The 19,771-nt window shown below is 49.0% G+C and overlaps 1 protein-coding gene across 2 annotated transcripts in view; it reads right to left on the bottom strand.

Annotated features, from left to right (window-relative positions):
• Nucleotides 1–3,052: 3,052 nt before the first annotated feature.
• The window catches only part of LOC119402615 (inducible metalloproteinase inhibitor protein-like), a 23,434-nt gene continuing 6,715 nt past the window's right edge, over nt 3,053–19,771 (bottom strand). Inside the window, exons 1-3 of one of the 2 annotated variants that reach the window (XM_037669742.2) lie at nt 4,852–4,944; nt 4,119–4,365; nt 3,053–3,332 (exon numbers count right to left, since the gene is read on the bottom strand). In XM_037669742.2, coding sequence (XP_037525670.1) covers nt 3,107–3,332; nt 4,119–4,365; nt 4,852–4,918 — 540 coding nt within the window. In that variant the 5' untranslated portion in view covers nt 4,919–4,944 and the 3' untranslated portion in view covers nt 3,053–3,106. Of the gene's footprint in view, nt 3,333–4,118; nt 4,366–4,851; nt 4,945–19,771 lie in introns of those variants that run through there. The other variant, XM_049418627.1, reaches the window with a different exon arrangement.

Here is a 19,771-nt window from a genome sequence, read left to right as displayed (position 1 = left end):
CAACACGCTTGTCTAGAACGCTGGAGCGTCGCGCTCTGGACTGCAGGGACGACATCTATAGATAACACGCGGTGTGAGATCGACCACGTCTGAGCATGCGCAGCTCCGAATGACGCGTTTGCCTAGCGTTTTCTTGCGTCGTTTGTCGCCACGGCTACATAAACTGTTCTGGCCGTCAGAAGCGCAGTTTATTTGTTTGATTACGCATGATATTGATTACGCATGATATATCGGCGACGGGCGTCCGGAGTGGCGTCACCGCTAACAGAGGATAATCTTGCCTTATAGCTTGCATCGGGAACTAAACCGGGCGATTCCCCGTGTTTTCTTTCTACATCGCAGACTACGCTTATGACTGCCAAAAGATTTGATGTAGCTGCGGTGATAGACGAGAAGGGAAAATACGAGGCAGCCGCGTCATCGGCGGCGGCGTATTCTCAGATGTGGCCCAGCTGCAACCACGCGTCATGTGTAGACGTCGCCCGTGCAGTCGTACAGCACGCCTGACGTAAGAGCCCGGAGCTTCAGAATTCTAGACAAGCGTGTTGACCTCTGTACTTCGTCGCCACACGTCGAACCCTCTGGCTTCACTGATGACCGATGACGCTGACGACGAAAGGACGGCTGCTCGATCGGTGTATTTCAGCAACTTGATGCTTGGTAAGTTGCATATGTGCTGGTCTTTTTTTTTTAAGGAGTGCGCTGCTTGGACGTCTGCCCCTCAAGTCACCTAAGACGGGGAGGCGCGAAATCTGCCCCATATATTGACTTAGTAAGGGGGGGGGGGGGCGCTGCGATAAACCTTCGCCCCTCCTGATGGGGAACCCTGCGCAGCCTCGTAGTCAGGGGGGGGGGGGGGCACACTGGGCACGTGCCCCGCCACCCCTTAAATTTTTTTGCCATGGAATACACAGCAAAAATGACACTCGACCACATCTGCCTGCCCTGCCTCCACTTCAGATCATGGAGGTGCCACTCCCCCCCCCCCCCCCCCCCCCCCCACCGGAAAGAAATGTCTACCTACGCCCCTGACCCTGCGCACGCCTGTGGAGATACTTAAAGGGCCCCTAAACCATTCCGAGTTCATATGCCAGAGAGTGGTTTCTGTCTCGCCTTCACTACTCTTCCTCCTCGACACGTATTTCTCCATGAAACACTTGGACAGGGTCGACACTAAGGTTTGAGCCTATCAGATTTTTTTTTTCGCTTTTCGGATACACGCTGTAATCTCCGATTGCGCAGCCGAAAACGCACAAAACGAAGTGAAATCAGTTGATATCGTGCACGATCGATAGCCATGCGAGACAAGGCAGAAAGGTGTGCGACTGCATGGCAAAGCAGGGTAGGATACAATTCGCAATTGATATCCCTCGTATATGGACCAATGGAGAGGTTATTTCCTCGTGACGACAGGCGAACAGACTGCTGACGTCACGAACTAGGCTGAAAAGACGGGAAAGTGCGCGATAGAATAACGTGGTCGTCCTTTGTAATTTATGTGGTTGGTGAGAAGCCCTTTAATGTAGAGTTACTGTATATGCTACCTTTAGGTAGCAGAGTTGCGCATAGGTCTGGCAAGCAACCACAGCTATGTGGCGAAGACGCGCTCCGTTTTTGCAGGCTACATGCCTACCGGGTCACCGATCGACAAGTTTGGCGTGTCGAAGACCGGTGATTAACTTTACTGTGAATGACTAGTGTCAATCCAGTTCGCTGCAGCGGCGCGATCGAGAAATACAAGAATTGGCCCGAGCGTCAGCTTCTCCACAACGCATGGTTGCTAGCGGCGTTTGGAAGACGGATGCGCAACTCTGCTACCTAAAGGTAGCATATACAGTAACTCTACTTTAATGCAACGACAGGCAGAACACTGCGTTTCATCCCATGTGCAGTGTAGCATACCGGTTATGCTAAACTGGTTAAACTACCTGTCTTTCCTCTCTTTTGTTTTTCTTTCTTACTTTGTACGGCACTGGTATGACGTCATACGTAGCAGTGCTGCTCCGGTCACGTGACTCCGAGCTGTTATAGACGGCTTGCATTGACGTCACTGACACAGCCACGTTGGAGCACCAACATGGTGGGTCGCGAACTTTGTGACGTCATGTTAGTGTCATCAGTACATCGCATGCTGGTTCCTTCGTTATTCATGCACAGAGGCCCAATAACGTTCAAGCGACGTCGCTAGCACACTGAAGCATGTTAAGCGCCGCGTGATTATGTAGAAGAGTAGGTCTGAAAATTAATATGCATAAAACTAAACTAATGTGGAACAATCTTGGCAGAGAACAGCGCTTTGCGATAGGTGGCGAGACACTGGAAGTTGTAAAGGAGTACGTCTACTGAGGACAGGTAGTAACCGCAGAGCCGAACCATGAGAGTGAAATAACTAGAAGAATAAGGATGGGTTGGGGCTCATTCGGCAAGCATTATCAAATCATGAATGGCAATCTACCACTATCCCTCAAGAGGAAGGTATGTAACAGCTGCATCTTACCGGTACTTACCTACGGAGCAGAAACCTGGAGACTTACAAAGATGGTTCAACTTAAATTGAGGACGACGCAGCGATCGATGGAAAGGAAAATGATAGGTGTAACCTTAAGAGACCGGAAGAGAGCAGAATGGGTCAGGGAACAAACGGGGGTTAAGGACATCATAGTTGAAATCAAGAAGAAGAAATGGATATGGGCCGGGCACGTAGCACGTCGGCAGGATAACCGGTGGTCATTAAGGGTAACTGACTGGATTCCAAGAAATGGCAAACGCGTGAGGGGGAGACAGAAAATTAGGTGGGTAGATGAGATTACGAAGTTTGCAGGTACAACGTGGCAGCAGAAAGCACAGGACCGGGTCGATTGGCGGAACATGGGAGAGGCCTTTGCCTTGCAGTGGGCGTAGACAGGCTGATGATGATGATGATGATGATTATGCTGCCTTGACGTCATCTAAGCCGCCATGTTGGGCACATGTTGCGCGTCCGTGACGTCACGTTCAAGCTTCCAATAACCAGTAGGTCGTTCCAAAACACGGGGACGTTTATACAGAAATGCTGTACTCATTTAATAGGGAACATAAGGCGTCTCTTAATCGAAGCGAGTCCCTACTAAGCCGGACAGCTGGCGACGCAAGTCAAGGAATCTAGAAGACGATGACCTCGCGAACACTCGCACCCGGGCCGTCCGCACTCGTAAGCGCCGTAGTCTTGATCCTCCTGGCCGTGGCAACGATCCGGGTAGCAAGACTTGTGCGCTACGAACACCATGTTCTCGTAGAGGCATTTCGGGGGACACGAGGCGACTGGCACGCAGGAACCGCCGTCCCTCGATGACCTGCGTGGCGGACGTCACACCGAAGCCCCTTTTTATATGTTGCAATACAGTTCTTCCAGTTTCACAGTCACCTCACGGCGGTCACGAATTTTGTCTTGCGTTAAGTGTTGGTCTTGGACCGCGAAACCTCGGGAAAAGACATGAACAAGCCTCATATAGCTCTGATCCGCCATGGTAGCTTAGAAGTTAAAAAATCGCGTTGATAAGCTTAAGGATGAAGCATTAGTGTTTAGGGACAGTGAATGCAAAATAGACATCAAGCAGCAGTAGCGTAGCCAGGAATGTCTGTTTTTTTTTTTTTTTTGGGGGGGGGGGTGGTTTGGACCATACTTTAGGTATATTCGTTCGTGTGTTTGCATGTGTGCGTGTGCATATACAGATGCAAAACCGAAAAATTTCGGAGAGGGTGGGGTTAGAACCCCCCAACGGTCAGAGTTAAGCAGGCTACGTCAGAGTTAAGCTACGCCAGAGTTAAGCAGGTAGAAATAATCAAAGGGAAGTTATTTCCTGAGAACCTTGACTATTGGAAGCACCTATTTTCAGTACTTATTACACATGTGTCCCTCATAAAAAATTCGGGGTGAGGGAGGGTGGGGCGAGGGGGTGAGCTAAGTCTTCTGCCCCTCCTGGCTACGGGCCTGGCCTACGAGGATACCTACCGAAGAAGCAAAAACACAACAGCAGCAGGTTCGCGAAGCCCAGTAGTGTAGGTGGGCAAAGAAAGCTTCGCTCTAAGTGCAATTGCACCACCATTCCCACTGTCTACCGAATGCAAGCAAAGCCCACCTGACGAATCCATCGAGGCAGTAGCAACCGGACGTACAGCTCCTGGGGCATGGCGCGGGGTAGACCTCCCCGCACACGGGCGGACAGCCGCCGCAGCTGGAGTAGTCCGAGAAAGGGTCACTCCAACAAGTGCGACAGTCGCTTTCGGCTACGCATTCGCCGAAAACCGAACGACGGAAGCCTTGCTTGCAAACGCAGCCCGAGCAACCCTTACCATTCGTGTCGTTGGCAAGGGAGGGAGATTGACCTGGGTTATGATTGGAGGAGAAAAAGGGGAAGCGAGGAAGGTGAGAGAGGGAGAAACGTGTACCGTATAGGCTGTCGTAGACGTCACGAAAATGTGAATGTAAAGACTATAGATTAAGTTGAGTTGTGGTACTGGCTTAAGCCCCAGTGTCGAAACTGCCACTCAACTTAGGAGCTCTAACAGAAAGCTTCCGCGACGTCGGTTTTCGATGCAGGGTTGTGGGTTTGCATATTAATGCTTTTATTTTCTAAACCAACCAATATTACACTACCCTACCCCTCTTAAGTTCGCTTCATTTCAGCGCATTTACTACCACTTGACGTCGCGAGGAAATAAAGTTCTTCGTAAGCATGGAGACACTTTTCAGCTGACAGCTAATAATTACAAAATGTTCCCCATGAGCCGCCGTTGAAAGTCTTCAGGTTAAGAGAAGCGAATCTAGGGACTACACTTTCTTATGCGCGATAAACAGTGTCATCTACTTACCATCTCTGACGTCCTCCCGGCATGGAAGATCAGGTCTTGCGCATGGGTCACCCGGTTCCTCGTTCATCTGGCAGTCAGACAGCGACGTTTCTTCTGGTTTCTATTGCAAGTGCAGTGCGGAATTTAGATATAGTATTTGACAAGTAGAAAAACTCGCATGAAGTAGTATGTCGCGAATACTCGGAGGCAGAAAATACATTAAATTTCTTGATGGAGACACAGGTTATAAAAAATGCCCCTGTATTATTTTGACTTTGTACGCATTCTATGCGTGTACATTGAAGCACATATACACTTGGATGTGCAGTCGCAACGGAAAGAGATTAGCACAAGTAACCGGTGGCCGGAGCCGCCCCCCGTGCGCACGTATATTGTGCTACAGAATTTGTGCAAATCCCACTACTCACCGCTACGGCATGTAGTAATGGCTGAGAGAAAGAGTACAGAGAGAAAGAAAGAAAGAAAGAAAGAAAGAAAGAAAGAAGGAAAGAAAGAAAGAAAGAAAGAAAGAAAGAAAGAAAGAAAGAAAGAAAGAAAGAAAGAAAGAAAGAAAGAAAGAAAGAAAGAAAGAAAGAAAGAAAGCTACAGAGGAAAAGAGAAAAATTCCTGTCGAAAAAAAATTCTTCACGAGGGGGTATTCGGACCCGCGTGCCTTCTATCCCAAGGCCAGTGTCCTAACCACTCGGCTATCCAGGCACGCTAGCAGAGCATAGCATAGCCTTGCATAGTAGCTATAGTGTAGCAAGGAAGTGGGAAAGAGAAGTGAGCGTGAAAATGAGAGATGTGATGGTGAGAAGGGAAAGGAGGAGGGGAGAGAGTAAAGCATAGCACAAAAAGAATGAGAAAGAGAGGAATAGAAATAAAGAAATGCAGAACGAAAAAGAAAGAGAGAGAGAGAACATCAACAAAAGAGAGAGAAAGAAGTAGTATGAGAGAAAAAGGTAGGAAGAAAGAGGAAGGGAAAAATTCTTGCCGAAAAAAAATCACAAGAAACCTCCCCTAGCTCTAAAGTGCCTAGCCTGACTGCATACTCCCGAGGAGGAAGCCGCGCATCTCGAAGCTAGACGTGTCGGTCAACGGGGAGCACGAGCGGCGACGGGCACGTGCTTCGGTGTGCCAAGCTTTGCGCGACTTAGTGCAGATATTAACATTTTTTCAAGAGACAAGAATGTTCCCTAGTATCCAAACACTCGTATCAGCCGATGTTAAACATAAAAAAATTCACAAACATGTTTGTTTATTTATTTTTTAACATACTGCAGCCTTGATAGGCTATCGCAGGAGTGGATACAGAATACAAGAAAAATTGCAATACAACAATACAACGCAAAATGTACAGAGCATGAAGATCAGTGGTTATTAATGTACAAAATGAATTCATCACGTGATAAAGATTTAACATGGCCGGGCAACGCATTCCATATTTCAATAGTGCGGGCAAAAAAAAAAAAGACTGTATTTATACGAGTTTGTTTGATGATTAAAAGGAGTCATGTTCAACTCATGATGTCTGGTGGAAGTTGGTTTGGCGGGTTTTATGTGTGATGTACGCGAGTGTGATGTGATGATGTTCTTCTTTTTACCAACGTCATCATTACATGTCATATAAGGTACATTTACCCCGCAAAGTCATAGAAATATCGGAGTTATAACAACTGTATAATCATAAGGTGTTTCCCATATATGTGGGCGAGCCTATATCTTCAAGGCTATGCGTTAGGCAGACGACGGATCGGACCCGTTCTCTATATATACCACTTCGAACTACTTCAGTCTCTTGTCTAGTTCCGTCTCGAGCAAAAACTTGTTCAGAGCTTTCAGAATACTGCGCTGATGACGAGCTGGAGGTCCCACCAAAACTTTTTTCGATGCTTATTGCTTGATAGATTTCAACAAGAAGGTGGCCATCGGTTATCTTTGCATGGTATATCGCGGGTAGACGCACGCGATAGTTTTGGGCGTTTTTCATCACCACCTTCTTCCTCATTATCATCATCAAAACCTCCTCTCTGAGTAGCAGGCCAGAGGTTGATTCAGGCCGACTTTTCAGCTTTCTGTCACGATAAACCTCTTCTCTCTCCCCCCTCCCCCCCTCTATCTCTAACTACTTCAAAACGTGCCCGCTTTCTTATGACCTTCTGAGGAACGTCGAGTCTTTCAACTTACCTTCCGGATTCGAGCCCGCAATGACGAACAAGATGAAGCACATGAAGCTTCTCAGCAGCACTCGCATTGTCGTTGGCCTGGGATGGTCTCTCGATTTATTGAAGTTAAGGCTCTTCGTCAATCGCGAACACGGCAGTCATGAAAAACGAAAACAGATTTAGCGGTCATCAGGATGTTCTTTTTCTTTCTTCCTAAGATTTTGCGTACGTTACCTTCTTTATTGGTAAATTTCTCTGACTGGAAGGTGTGTTCGCGCTCACGTTAGTATGAGTTAACCTTTTCGATGGGCCCTGACTAGCCAGGTACACGACTATTTTTAAAGAGACACGGCAACTCTTCTTTTGGCTTGCACGACTCTCCGACGACAGTATATAATGAACCCCTAAGATATTTCGCATCTCTATTTAAAGAGGTCATAAATTCGTAAACAGGGGTGTGTGCTAGAGCCGACGTTTCGACAAGCGGAGTTGTCTTCCTCAAGGCTGCAACTGGGTCAGTCTGTAGTAAACAAGCCCGCTTGTCCAGACGTCGGCTCCAGCAAGTGCCCTGTTTACGAATTTTTCATCACAAGCTTCCATCTGCCCGTGACTCCTGTCTTTAAAGAAAGTCATATACGTAGCTAGTCAGGACTCACAAAAAAGATTCATATGACTCTTTTTTTTCTTAGAATGTATGACACTGATTCCTCCTTGCCGGTACTTGTCAGTACCCCAGGGAAACAAGTGCGAAGACATTGAAGCAACAACACTACCACCAACAACAACAACAAAGAACAATACCATTGCGTTGCCGACCCTGATGCAGCCTACCTTTCAACATCGTTACATCTAAATGAACAACAACAACGACAGCAAGCAAGCAGGAAGAGCATTGACAACTGTGACAGCCATAAAACAACGATGTAGATAATATAAACCACCCCAAAAAATCACCACAAGGCAAAGAACAACTCACACGTTCCCCTCCTTCGCCCTACAGTAGCTCAGCGCATGCGCCGCGGTGTTGGTGCGATCCCGGGCCGCACAACTCTCGAAGCGTCCGAAGCATTCGAGACGCCAAAAGTGACGCTTACAGTGTGACACCTGGTCGCCGGTCTAAGTTCGTTTCTCGAGCACGATCGAAGGATGACAGTCTTTGATTCCTCGCATTCACCGGAATGAGCGAACGCGGCTGGACCTTGCACGAACTGTAGAATGCCGACAATAAGAGGCTAATGGAGGACGGAGAGCACGCCGCCTGGACTCTCCGAACATGACGTCGGGTGACGTGGGTACACGGTCGCCACATGACACTGAATGTCAAAGCCTTCAAAAGTCTTCAACGCTCTGAGAACACACAAGCATGTGGCCAGATGCAGTGGAGTCTCGTCGATACGTTTTCACGGGAACCGGAAAATACAGCGTAATATAGAAAGTCGTCTTAACCGAAGAGGTTAAAAAAAAGGACAATATGCATACTACGTCAGGAACTCACTTTTACTGAGCAACATTGAAGTAGCTGGTCAATTTGCGCTGCGCTTTTTTCTTTTCGCCGCAAAACCGGCGCTGCTGTGGCCTCAGCGGCTATGCAACATGCAGATCGTGGTTTGTTGGAACGCGGTTTGGGCTAGCATACCGAAGAATAAACGTAGGATTTCTAGACATATCGGTCGAGATCCACTTTCTCGGTCGTATTATCCGATCTTGGGCAATAAACGCATGAAAATGCATTATTTCCAAGGGACGGTGGCCGGGAATAAACACGAAAACGTATTAGGCGGAAAACCATATTAGGCAGAATCCTATGAACGAGCCACTGTGTGTGCGTGTGTATATATATATATATATATATATATATATATATATATATATATATATATATATATATATATATATATATATATATATATATATATATATATATATATATATATATATATATATATATATATATATATAACGACGAGGGGTTGTCTTTAGTTCCCGTAGAAATAAAGAGTTATGCATCGAAATAAAGATCGAGATAAAGAGTTTATGCATCGAAAAAAAAAAAACTTCATTGCTCGACGTGTCGGTCTGGGTCCGACCTTTCGCACCGCTCAAGAAAGGGTGGCCCCGACCAAAACGTCGAATAAACATTTTTTAGAAGCATATTCTCCATCTCCCTTTCTTTCTGTGTATATAGGATACCGGACCTGCACGCAGGACCAGTGTGCTATTGCACGGTTTTGGACAAATACTCTGGCTAGCGCGAAATAGAACGCAGGAAATATAACTGCACTTACGCCCATAGGCGATGTATACGCCGGCCTCTGCCCTGGCCTAAACCCGCTGCCTGTTAAACGGCGGGCTGTCATCCTACCATACGAACGTAGTGTGGCTGTTGCCTCTACAGGCCTTACCACGGAACCCTAGCTATACTGATACATACATTGGTCTAAACGGGCTTCAGCTTTCGCTTTTAATTGCGTATGCCGGTAGGCATGCTCCCGATAATTAAAGGAGTACACACATCAAACCCCGACGAGCGTCGCTTGAGAACGGCGCAAAAAAAAAAGAAAAAAAAAACGCCAGGCCTGCGCTGAAACCGCAGCACAGTCACAGCGAAAGCTGGAAGAGTGGCGTTTCTAGAGCCCGTTGTAAGCTCTCTTGGCGCTACAACAAAAATACACTAGAAACGTACCCACTACGCCATAAATCACAATTTTTGTGAAGTTGGGAAGCACCTACTAAGCCATTATTCGTCATTCGGCGGAGAAGCGAGGCACCAGCTACACGTCTGTAAGGCATTATGTGCACTTTGTTGACGCGACGACTGATGACGATGAAGAATTATGGCTCAGCCCCTTGTAATGGGTTGGAAGCTTTAAACGGCCCACCAGTTATGTAATTTGCATTGGGTGACGCCCGGTCGCAATTTCCCTCTCCTGTCATGCTGTATAACATACGCTGACATGGGAGAGAGACGGGGGGGGGGCGAAGAACTTTACTGAGACCCCGAGGAAATGGATCATGCGCTTATGGGCTTCCTTGGCAACCAATACAAGTGCACTTGCGAGGAACCCACTATGCTATAAATCATTGTAATTTTACTGAGACCCCGAGGAAATGGATCATGCGCTTATGGGCTTCCTTGGCAACCAATACAAGTGCACTTGCGAGGTACCCACTACGCTCTAAATCATTGTAATTTTTGAGAAGTAGGGCAGCAGGCACTGCGCCATTTTCCGTCATTCTACGGAGAGCCGTGGTACCTGCTAAACGCATGTAAGGCATTATGCACACTTTGTTGATGCTGTGCCTGATGACGACGAAGGATTATGGCAAAGGCCCTTTGTAATGGGTTGGAAGCATTCAACAACGTACTCGTTGCGCAATTCGCATTGTGTGACGCCTGGTTACAGAATTCGCGTTGTGCGACGCTTGAGGCTTACTTTACTCTTCTACCACGCTAAGACCAGAACACAGCGAATTTCATGCGCATCGCCATATTTGCATCGCGCGTCGCGCCATCTATCGCACACGCGACGAAACAACACGGGCGGGCTGCCACGCCAGCAGACGCTACACAGAGCAAGCGTGAAACTTCCGAAATTCAGCCCGTCGGAGAGCGTGTTTCGCGTCTTTTCTAGCCTGGACATTTTCGCTGATTTTATTGGAACACCAAGAACATCTTCCTCATGCAAGTCCACAATGTATACAGTACGTGCTGAGTGGGCTGCGGAAGCAACCTCGTCAGATACGTACGCTGTTACATTTGTAAAAAAAACGTTGTCGCTGTAGTAGGCGTGAATCGTAATTGCAGTGCAGCTCGCAAAAGAGTGAAACGATGTTTTGTTGCCCCATATTACAAGTTGTGCACAAAGTTTTGTGAAAGCTCATCATTTCAGCATGCATCGCGTAATAATTAGAGTACGCTTTACGGGTAGTTTCGCGGAACGTAATTTTTGTTTCACAGGCGCTCTTACAATAATGCGTATTGCTCACAAAAGCGTGCTTTCAGAGAGTATAACCTGAAGTATCGTTCAGCGATCCCTTTGGAAGCTACCTGCGCTATTTTATTCTTGTAACGATGGTGCTTTACAAGCGAAACTGTGCTACTCTTAGTTAAGCCGGTTAGCTACGCCTGCGACGTAAAGGACACTGGCGCGAGTACTGTTGACTTACGTGCCAATATATGTATTATGTGCATCTGGATGCCTCGTGTCCAATAAATTTGGGGGCATCAACACTGAAATGAAAGCACGAAATTCTGGCCAGCTGTTGAGGAGCACCGTACCATTTATTACCTTTTTAAGACGAAATCTCGAAGGCGTGGATGCCATCAAAAGCACTAAAGCTTAATACTGCGTTGAAAGTGGCAAAGCATGCTGATTGCTTGTGCTTGAAAGCACTACCTTGCACGTCAAAGGAAACGCTCAAAAGTATGAAGTGCACCCCCACACAAAGCTCACGCCTGCCTTCAACCCAGCTGTGTGTCAGGCAAATTAGGTTCGCAAAATAAAATAGGTGGGCATCACACTGCAGAATACACGCTGTTAGTGTACTTACTCGCGCATTTTCACTCGGCTCCTAGTTTTTTTTTGCTTGAACCACAGTTATCCACTCGCGGCGAAGCTGAAAACACCGTACCGGCACTATTTCCGTGGCGCGTCGTAATCGTCGCAGACAACGCTAATATCCTCTTGTTGCGCAGCTTGTTTTGGCATCCGAAGACGACGCAGTAGTGCCCAGACGAGCTCTATACGCTGAAGCGGCGTGAACGGGTACTTTTTCGCACTTTAAAGCCTCAGAACTGCAGCTTGCCCTGTTTACTTGGTGCAGCCCGCGCGCGCCTTGGCAGCCCCGGTCAGCCCGGCGTCTGGGTGCGAGAGTATCCGCTCGGCTCGCCAGCAGCCTGGGTGCGAGACAGGCGTGCTCTGGTGTATATTGCATATGCTAATGTGGTTCCTTCCCGACATGAAGCCTGTATAGGACCTTTTTGCAAAGCAGTTTCAAGCACTGGCATGGCTCAGAGGTTGACTACTGGGCTCCCACGCAGAGGACCCAGGTTCGAACCTCGTTCCATCCTGGAACTTTTTTCTTATTTCGTTTTTTTTCTTATTTCGAGCGATACTGGTTACGGACACCGGCGGCGGCGGACAACTACGGCGCCAAAAACGGCCGGAGAAATGATCTCATAACAGCTTTCGCTGTATAAGAACTACAGGGCAACAGAAGACGTGGACAGCGCTGTGCATCTTCTTTTGTTGTCCTGTGGTTTCTTGCGCTGTCTGTTCGTTGGAGCATGTATACAACCAACAAGCCCGACTATATACACACTCACTTGGGAAGTCGTGCGGCAGCTTGGTTGAGACCGTACGGCTAGACATCAGCAGGGCATGGCATGGGAAACCGAACTGCTCGTGTGACCAAAGTGCTCGTTCGCCGTCATGCGGGACAACAGGCGTTTCTGCCACCCGCATAAGACGAAGTGCAGGCGATGTGCTCGGTCAAGAGTTTACGCGGAGCTCACGAGACATCACCTGCCACGCCACAGCTGCGTAGCCTTGGGATCACGTGTCTGGCGGTACACCCGCGTTATCCAAGCCCGCAGCTCTGAGACATTAAGCGACTAAACATGCAAGAGCGAAGGATGGATAATTGATCAGAGGCTCGAATGCCCCGCGTACCGCGACGACAGACAATATATTGAGCGACGACAAATGGACATGATTTGCCACGATCCGTTGACGTTACACAGCGTATTAGGTCCAGTGACTCGCCCTTCAAGACAGTGACGGGTTTTAGTCACCATATTTAATTACCTGTCGAAACTGGCCAAATCGGAAAACTTCAATGATTGGCTATCTCATATAGAAAAGCCTAACATACCTGACATCCTAGTCATGTATGTTAGGCTTTAATAAGAATATTAGCATCAGGTTCACTTGCGCATTCCATATTCTTTATATTATTTTCTTGTAATTTCTCCCTTTCTTTTGGAATCTTTTAGTCTCATTCCTCGAACCTATACAGAGTAGCATGCCAGCGCTTACACACACACACCAGTAACAGTCTGTTTTTCCAATAAATAGACCACTCCCCCAGTAAAGTTTCGATGGTCCTTCGTCGTCGTCGATCACGGAGATCTTCGTTGATGATCGGCAGCGATGATGCATTCACACGTAGGCAGCAGTGGTGGTTAGATGAATTTAGAGTTTATGTGAACGTAAAATAATGGATACAACTGAGCTAGAAATATACAAGAGATTAAACAGGAATAACACACAGTCTCACTCTTCTACTTATTGAAGAAGTTAGAGCCCAGACTGTCTTACGTTGCGTTCGCCGCTAGCCTCACTGATCTATCAACACATGATTTCAGCCCAGGCTAGCCTTACGTACATAGTACGGAGCCTCACCGATCTATCAGCAACGCTGATTACAGCCCAGACTGTCTTACGTTGCGTTCGCCGCTAGCCTCACTGATCTATCAACACATGATTTCAGCCCAGGCTAGCCTTACGTACATAGTACGGAGCCTCACCGATCTATCAGCAACGCTGATTACAGCCCAGACTGTCTTACGTTGCGTTCGCCGCTAGCCTCACTGATCTATCAACACATGATTCAGCCCAGGCTAGCCTTACGTACATAGTACGGAGCCTCACCGATCTATCAGCAACGCTGATTACAGCCCAGACTGTCTTACGTTGCGTTCGCCGCTAGCCTCACTGATCTATCAACACATGATTTCAGCCCAGGCTAGCCTTACGTACATAGTACGGAGCCTCACCGATCTATCAGCAACGCTGATTACAGCCCAGACTGTCTTACGTTGCGTTCGCCGCTAGCCTCACTGATCTATCAACACATGATTTCAGCCCAGGCTAGCCTTACGTACATAGTACGGAGCCTCACCGATCTATCAGCAACGCTGATTACAGCCCAGACTGTCTTACGTTGCGTTCGCCGCTAGCCTCACTGATCTATCAACACATGATTCAGCCCAGGCTAGCCTTACGTACATAGTACGGAGCCTCACCGATCTATCAGCACGCTGATTACAGCCCAGACTGTCTTACGTTGCGTTCGCCGCTAGCCTCACTGATCTATCAACACATGATTTCAGCCCAGGCTAGCCTTACGTACATAGTACGGAGCCTCACCGATCTATCAGCAACGCTGATTACAGCCCAGACTGTCTTACGTTGCGTCGCCGCTAGCCTCACTGATCTATCAACACATGATTTCAGCCCAGGCTAGCCTTACGTACATAGTACGGAGCCTCACCGATCTATCAGCAACGCTGATTACAGCCCAGACTGTCTTACGTTGCGTTCGCCGCTAGCCTCACTGATCTATCAACACATGATTTCAGCCCAGGCTAGCCTTACGTACATAGTACGGAGCCTCACCGATCTATCAGCAACGCTGATTACAGCCCAGACTGTCTTGCCGCACTCGTGCAGCTCATATCTCCTGCCAAGAACAAAGAAAATGGGCGGTGGCCGCTCTTGGTCCATCCCTTGACCACGGCGGCCAACCAGAGCGTAAGTATTTCTTGGCCTCCGCCCACCGGGCAGGGCCTAAACGGAAAGCCCAGATATTCCGAAAAACACTGCTTTCCTCCTTTCTCTTCCACGCATGTTCATTCACGGTGTCAGGAGCCAACACCACGTGCGCAGAATTTATCGCTTACACATTCCACTCCTCGGCCAGCAAGCAGACCGTCGCCTGCGACTCGGCGCGAACATGACACCACAGGGGGTATTCTGCAGTGTGTCCCCGTGGCCGGCAGATGCCCTTCAAACAGCGCGGCCAGCGCCTCGGACCCAGTCCGTGTTTTGACCGGAATTCCTGGAGCTCGAAAACCAGGCCGCCGCGGCTCTGGGCCAGATGTCACGTCCAAACGGGAGGCAGCACGCACTTGCCCGCATGGCGCCACCGCAGACGGCTCGTCCGTCCTGAACGCTCCCGAACACAGCGGGAGACGGCGCAGACCCCTCTCGGCCTTCCGCGAACTCGCGGTTCATTCCTTGGCGCGAAAACCGCAGCCACCATCGGCGTGCTAGCTAAAGGGCCTCTGCCCTCTCTCCTTAACGGCTCGCAGCCATAGAGCGGCCTTACACGCCCCTCCTAAAGAGTATACTGGGCTCTAAACGTGCTCAGCTATACTACAAATTAAACAAAGGCCGCGGAAGCATTACGTCCGGGCTCCATGAAAAATTATTTACAGATCCATGAAAAGCAGCCCTTTCGTGCGGAATAACGCTGAGAATGATCCACTCAATAAAGCATACATGTAAAATGGGCTATACAGGCAAGGTAACACGACATATTTCATTTCACTATAAAGCACAACACTCGCAAAGAACAAAAAAGAAATCTAGTATGCACGTGGCACAAGCCCTCTATATACAGCTACATATATCTACAAAGAGTCCAATGCACCACGAAGAGTACCGTGCAGTTCTATAGTTCAGCACACACCACACTTGAGGTGAACGGGAACATTCTCGCCCGTCCAAGCTAGCATGGCTCGTTATTGAGCTGGCTCCCATGAGCCATTCTGAAGCCTTGACAGTGCATCCGCATTGGCATTATGCGCGCCTTTCCGATGGCGCACCGTGACATCGTATCGCTGCAATGAAAGTGCCCACCTAGCTAGCTTTGCTCCCTGCGGAGTGCTGGTGGTCAGGTAGGACAGAGGGTTATGATCAGAGACCACATTCACCACTGCTCCAAAGAGCCAATAGTCAAATTTCTTGAGCGCCCATATTATTGCAAACGCCTCCCTTTCTATCGTTGACCAGCGCCCCTGTGTCGGGTTAAATCGATGGCTAGCGAACGCTATCGGCTTTTCTTTCCCGTCTGCCGACATTTGAGTCAAACAGGCTCCGGCTGCCGTGGCCGACGCATCCGTGAAGAGCCAATATGGCTGATGAGGGTCAGGAGTGTTCATGGCGACAGCCTGGCACAACGACGTCTTTAAGCTATCGAGCGCCTCCTGGGCATCTTCTCCCCATGGGATTTCATTTGGCACCCCCCGCCTAGTTAACGCTGTGAGCGGGCCCGCGACGTCCGCGTAGTTCGACACATACTCGCGGTAATACCCACAAAGCCCCAAGAGGCTTCTCACTTCCTTCTTTGTGCGCGGCGGTACAAGGCCTTTGATAGCAGCTATCTTTTCTGGGTCTGGGCCGTGAGTTCCCGAGCCAACCACATGTCCTAGATAACGGATATGTGTCTGCGCTACCTGGCATTTTTCAGAGCTTGCCCTCAGACCGGCATCACCAAGAATCGTAAGCACGGTGTCCACATGGCGAAGGTGTTCCTCCCATGTGTCTGAAAAAATTGCTATATCATCAAGGTACGCTGATGCATAAGCCTGGTGTGCTGACAGCAATGCATTAACCATCCGCTGAAAGGTAGCTGCTGAGTTCTTCAAACCGAAGGGCATTACCCTCCACGCGTACTGCCCATCGTGTGTCACGAACGCCGTGAGATATTCACTTTGGGGATCCATTGGCACCTGCCAGTACCCTCTCCTGAGGTCAACTACAGTTATGAAATTTGCGCGCCCCACTCTGAAAATTAGCTCTCGCGGATTAGTCATTGGAAAGGCATCCACGCGCGTGACAGCATTCAACGTCCTATAATCAATGCACATGCGCATTGACCCGTCTTTCTTACCCACACACACAACCGGGTGTGCGAATTCACTTTCCACTGGGTATATAAGCCCCAGATCAAGAAGTTCTCCAACCTGCCGACTAACCTCTTTCTTTAACAGCTCTGGAACTCGGTAAGGGAATGTCCTTTTGGGCTTACAACTATCCTCCAACTAATACGATGCCGACCTACCTGAGCCATCCCAGGCTTTCCATCAAAAACACAGCGATGTTTCTGAATACCCTCTCAATCTCCTTCCGCGCGTCAGGACGCAAATGATCCAGCTTTTCGGGGGGTATCACACTATCTCCATCTGCAGTAGGCACCGCCTGTGGCGCGTACTCCACATCACCAAACTCTTCGTCCTCTTCGAAGACCACCCCAACGGGGCTTACTCTAGCATAGTAGGGCCTGAGCCGATTGCATGCACCACCGAGGACTTTCCGTCATTCATTTGTAGGGCGATAAGAGTGTTCCCGCTCTTTACCTGTTATCGTGAACGGCCCCAACCACCTGGCCGCCATCTTTGTTGCCCTAGCTGTATCAAACAGCAGCACTTGGTCTCCAACATTAAATTCTTTACTTCGCGCCCTCCTATTGTACACTTCAGCATATCTGCCCTGGTGTGCAGTGCTTGTCAACTCCGCTACGCTCGCGGCAAGATCTAGTTGCTCACGCAGTTGTTGCAAATACTTCGATGGTTTCTCTCTTAGAGTTGCCGGCACAATTACTTCACCCGTCCAGGTCTGTTGCAAAATTGATAGAGGCCCGGTCGGGTTTCTGCCATACAACAGCCTGAATGGCGACACCCCTGTGGTGTCATGTGGCACTTCGCGGTACGCCCACAGCACAAATGGGACAAGCTTGTCCCAATTCTTTTGGTCACGTTCTATTACATGATACAGCATATTTTTGAGAACCCTGTTCCATCTTTCCACCACGCCATTGCTCTCGGGGTGTTCAGGGGTGGAAAACCTTGGTGAACAGCCCAATTTTTCCAACATCAGCTGTGTCATTTGTGACTTAAAGTTTGTGCCCTGATCAGAACAGACCATTTCCGGAACACCGGTGCGACTAAAAATTTCCAGTAATGCCTCGCATGTGGCCTTTGCAGTCAACGATCGGAGTGGCACCACCTCAGGCCATCTAGTGCAAAGATCAACGAGGCACAGGGCATATCTGTGGCCTCTCGCCGACGGCACATCGATAGTGCCGATGACATCTACATTAACCACCTGGAATGGGTGTTCCGGCCGCGTGAGTGGCGTAATGGGTATCTTGTCACTTTGCCTTCTATCAGACCGCGTCTGGCACTGATGGCATGTCTTACAATGCTCAACAATATCCCTTTCCATTCCTGGCCAAAAGAAACTATACTTTATGCGTTGCCTGGTCTTTTTCGACCCCAAGTGTCCACCCCATAAGGACTCATGCGCCAGCTCCAACACCTCGCTGCGCTTTCAACCGGCAGGACTAACTGTCTGACCTTGACTCCCGCTAAAGAGTCCCGATGGAAAGAGCCCGTCTGCCACAACATGCCAGCTTTTTTTTTCTTGCATCCTCCCATGACCTTCGAAGACTATCATCTGAAAGCTGCTCAGCTCTAAATTGCTCTCGCTGATTAGTGACCTGATCGGCAAAAGCGGGACCATTTTCTCCCGATTCTTGAACCTCATCAACCGTTTCACCACGGCCACAGTTTAAAACTGCTGTATCGCTGTCTTCATTTCACTTGATCGAAGTCCTACTGCACTGACGACATGCGTAACACTTTCCCGTTCACTCCCATTGTCTTCTTGTGCATGCAGTAACTCCCAATCCTCTTTTGACAGCAGACAGTTAACTCCATCCGCGAGCTGGTCAGTAATAGCACACACCAGATCAACCTTCTGTGGTTGTCCCACCCTTCCCGGGTAGTTCAAAGCTATTGGCAATGTAGCCAAAGTTGCTTGGATGGTTTTTCCAAACGCCGACTGGAGCCTTACTGCGCCCGATGAATCCTTTACCCTTTGCGGAAGTATCCCTTCACGTATCACCGTTATTTCGCTGCCTGTGTCCAGCACAGCTTCAGTAGTTATGCCACCGCACGTGATCGGGATAAGTTCCAGTTTCGACCGGCCCGAGCCAGCACTTCGCTCGAATACTTCCACCCTCGCACTCAGCACCCTTTCCTGCTCGGGTGGCGGTAACTTATCAACAATGGCGACATTATGGACTCTCTGTTTAGGCACAGTGGTCAACTTCGCATGCTGCTCTCTTACTTGAGGCCTGAGGACAATCCCTAGCCACGTGACCCTGACCGCGACAAATGTAGCACCTTACATTGGCCTTTTCTATGCCGGCCTGCCTGGCTAACGGCGGAGCAGTTGGCACTCCAAGCGTCTTAGTTGCTCGACCCTTTCCTTTCGCCTGTTCAAAAGTCTCGAGAACTTTAGCAACCTCTACAGGTTTGAACCACTCTTCGCCCTCCCGCAAAAGAACATACTCTAGACCTTCCGGGCCCAAACTCGCCTTCATTCGGTCAGCGACCATTAGCTCAGCAACCGCTTCCTTAGTATCCGCATTACGAGATTGCAGGTAATACGCGAAGTACGTTCTGGCCCGAGAAGCGAACTGAGCCCATGTTTCCTCTCTTTCTTCGTCACCTTTTGAAACCTGTCTAAGTACTCAGCTGGGGTGAGCTTAAGTTCATTAGTACCGCACGTTTCACGATCTCATAATCCACACACTCCTCTTCACTCAAGCTACCGCATATATAGCGGACTCGCTCAGACAGCGCAGGCATTATCAAGTGTACTCGGTTCTCTTCGGTACCTGGAAGGATGAAAATAGTTTTTCCACACCTCATCGAACACATCGGACATCCGCGTCGCACGGCACCTGTATGCCTTCAGCATCTTAGCGCATTGTGGGCTACTCCGTCAATGCCGGTATGGCGGCGGTCGTTTCGTTCCGCTACTATCAAAGCGACGGCTACTCGATTGCTCAATCTCTGCTCTGCGTAGGGCTACGCGTTCTCAGAAGTCAAGCTGTAGGCGTACTTTTTGCGAGCTCGAGCTGCAGGCATCGTACTGCATTCCTCTGGATCTGACTATCCGGGATGCTTGTAGATCGCCCTA

The sequence above is a fragment of the Rhipicephalus sanguineus genome, chromosome 8 (genome assembly GCF_013339695.2).
Source record: "Rhipicephalus sanguineus isolate Rsan-2018 chromosome 8, BIME_Rsan_1.4, whole genome shotgun sequence".
NCBI classification, from domain to species: Eukaryota; Metazoa; Arthropoda; class Arachnida; order Ixodida; family Ixodidae; genus Rhipicephalus; species Rhipicephalus sanguineus.
Note: the sequence above shows the minus strand (reverse complement) of the source record. Positions and strands in the feature narration are given on the sequence as shown.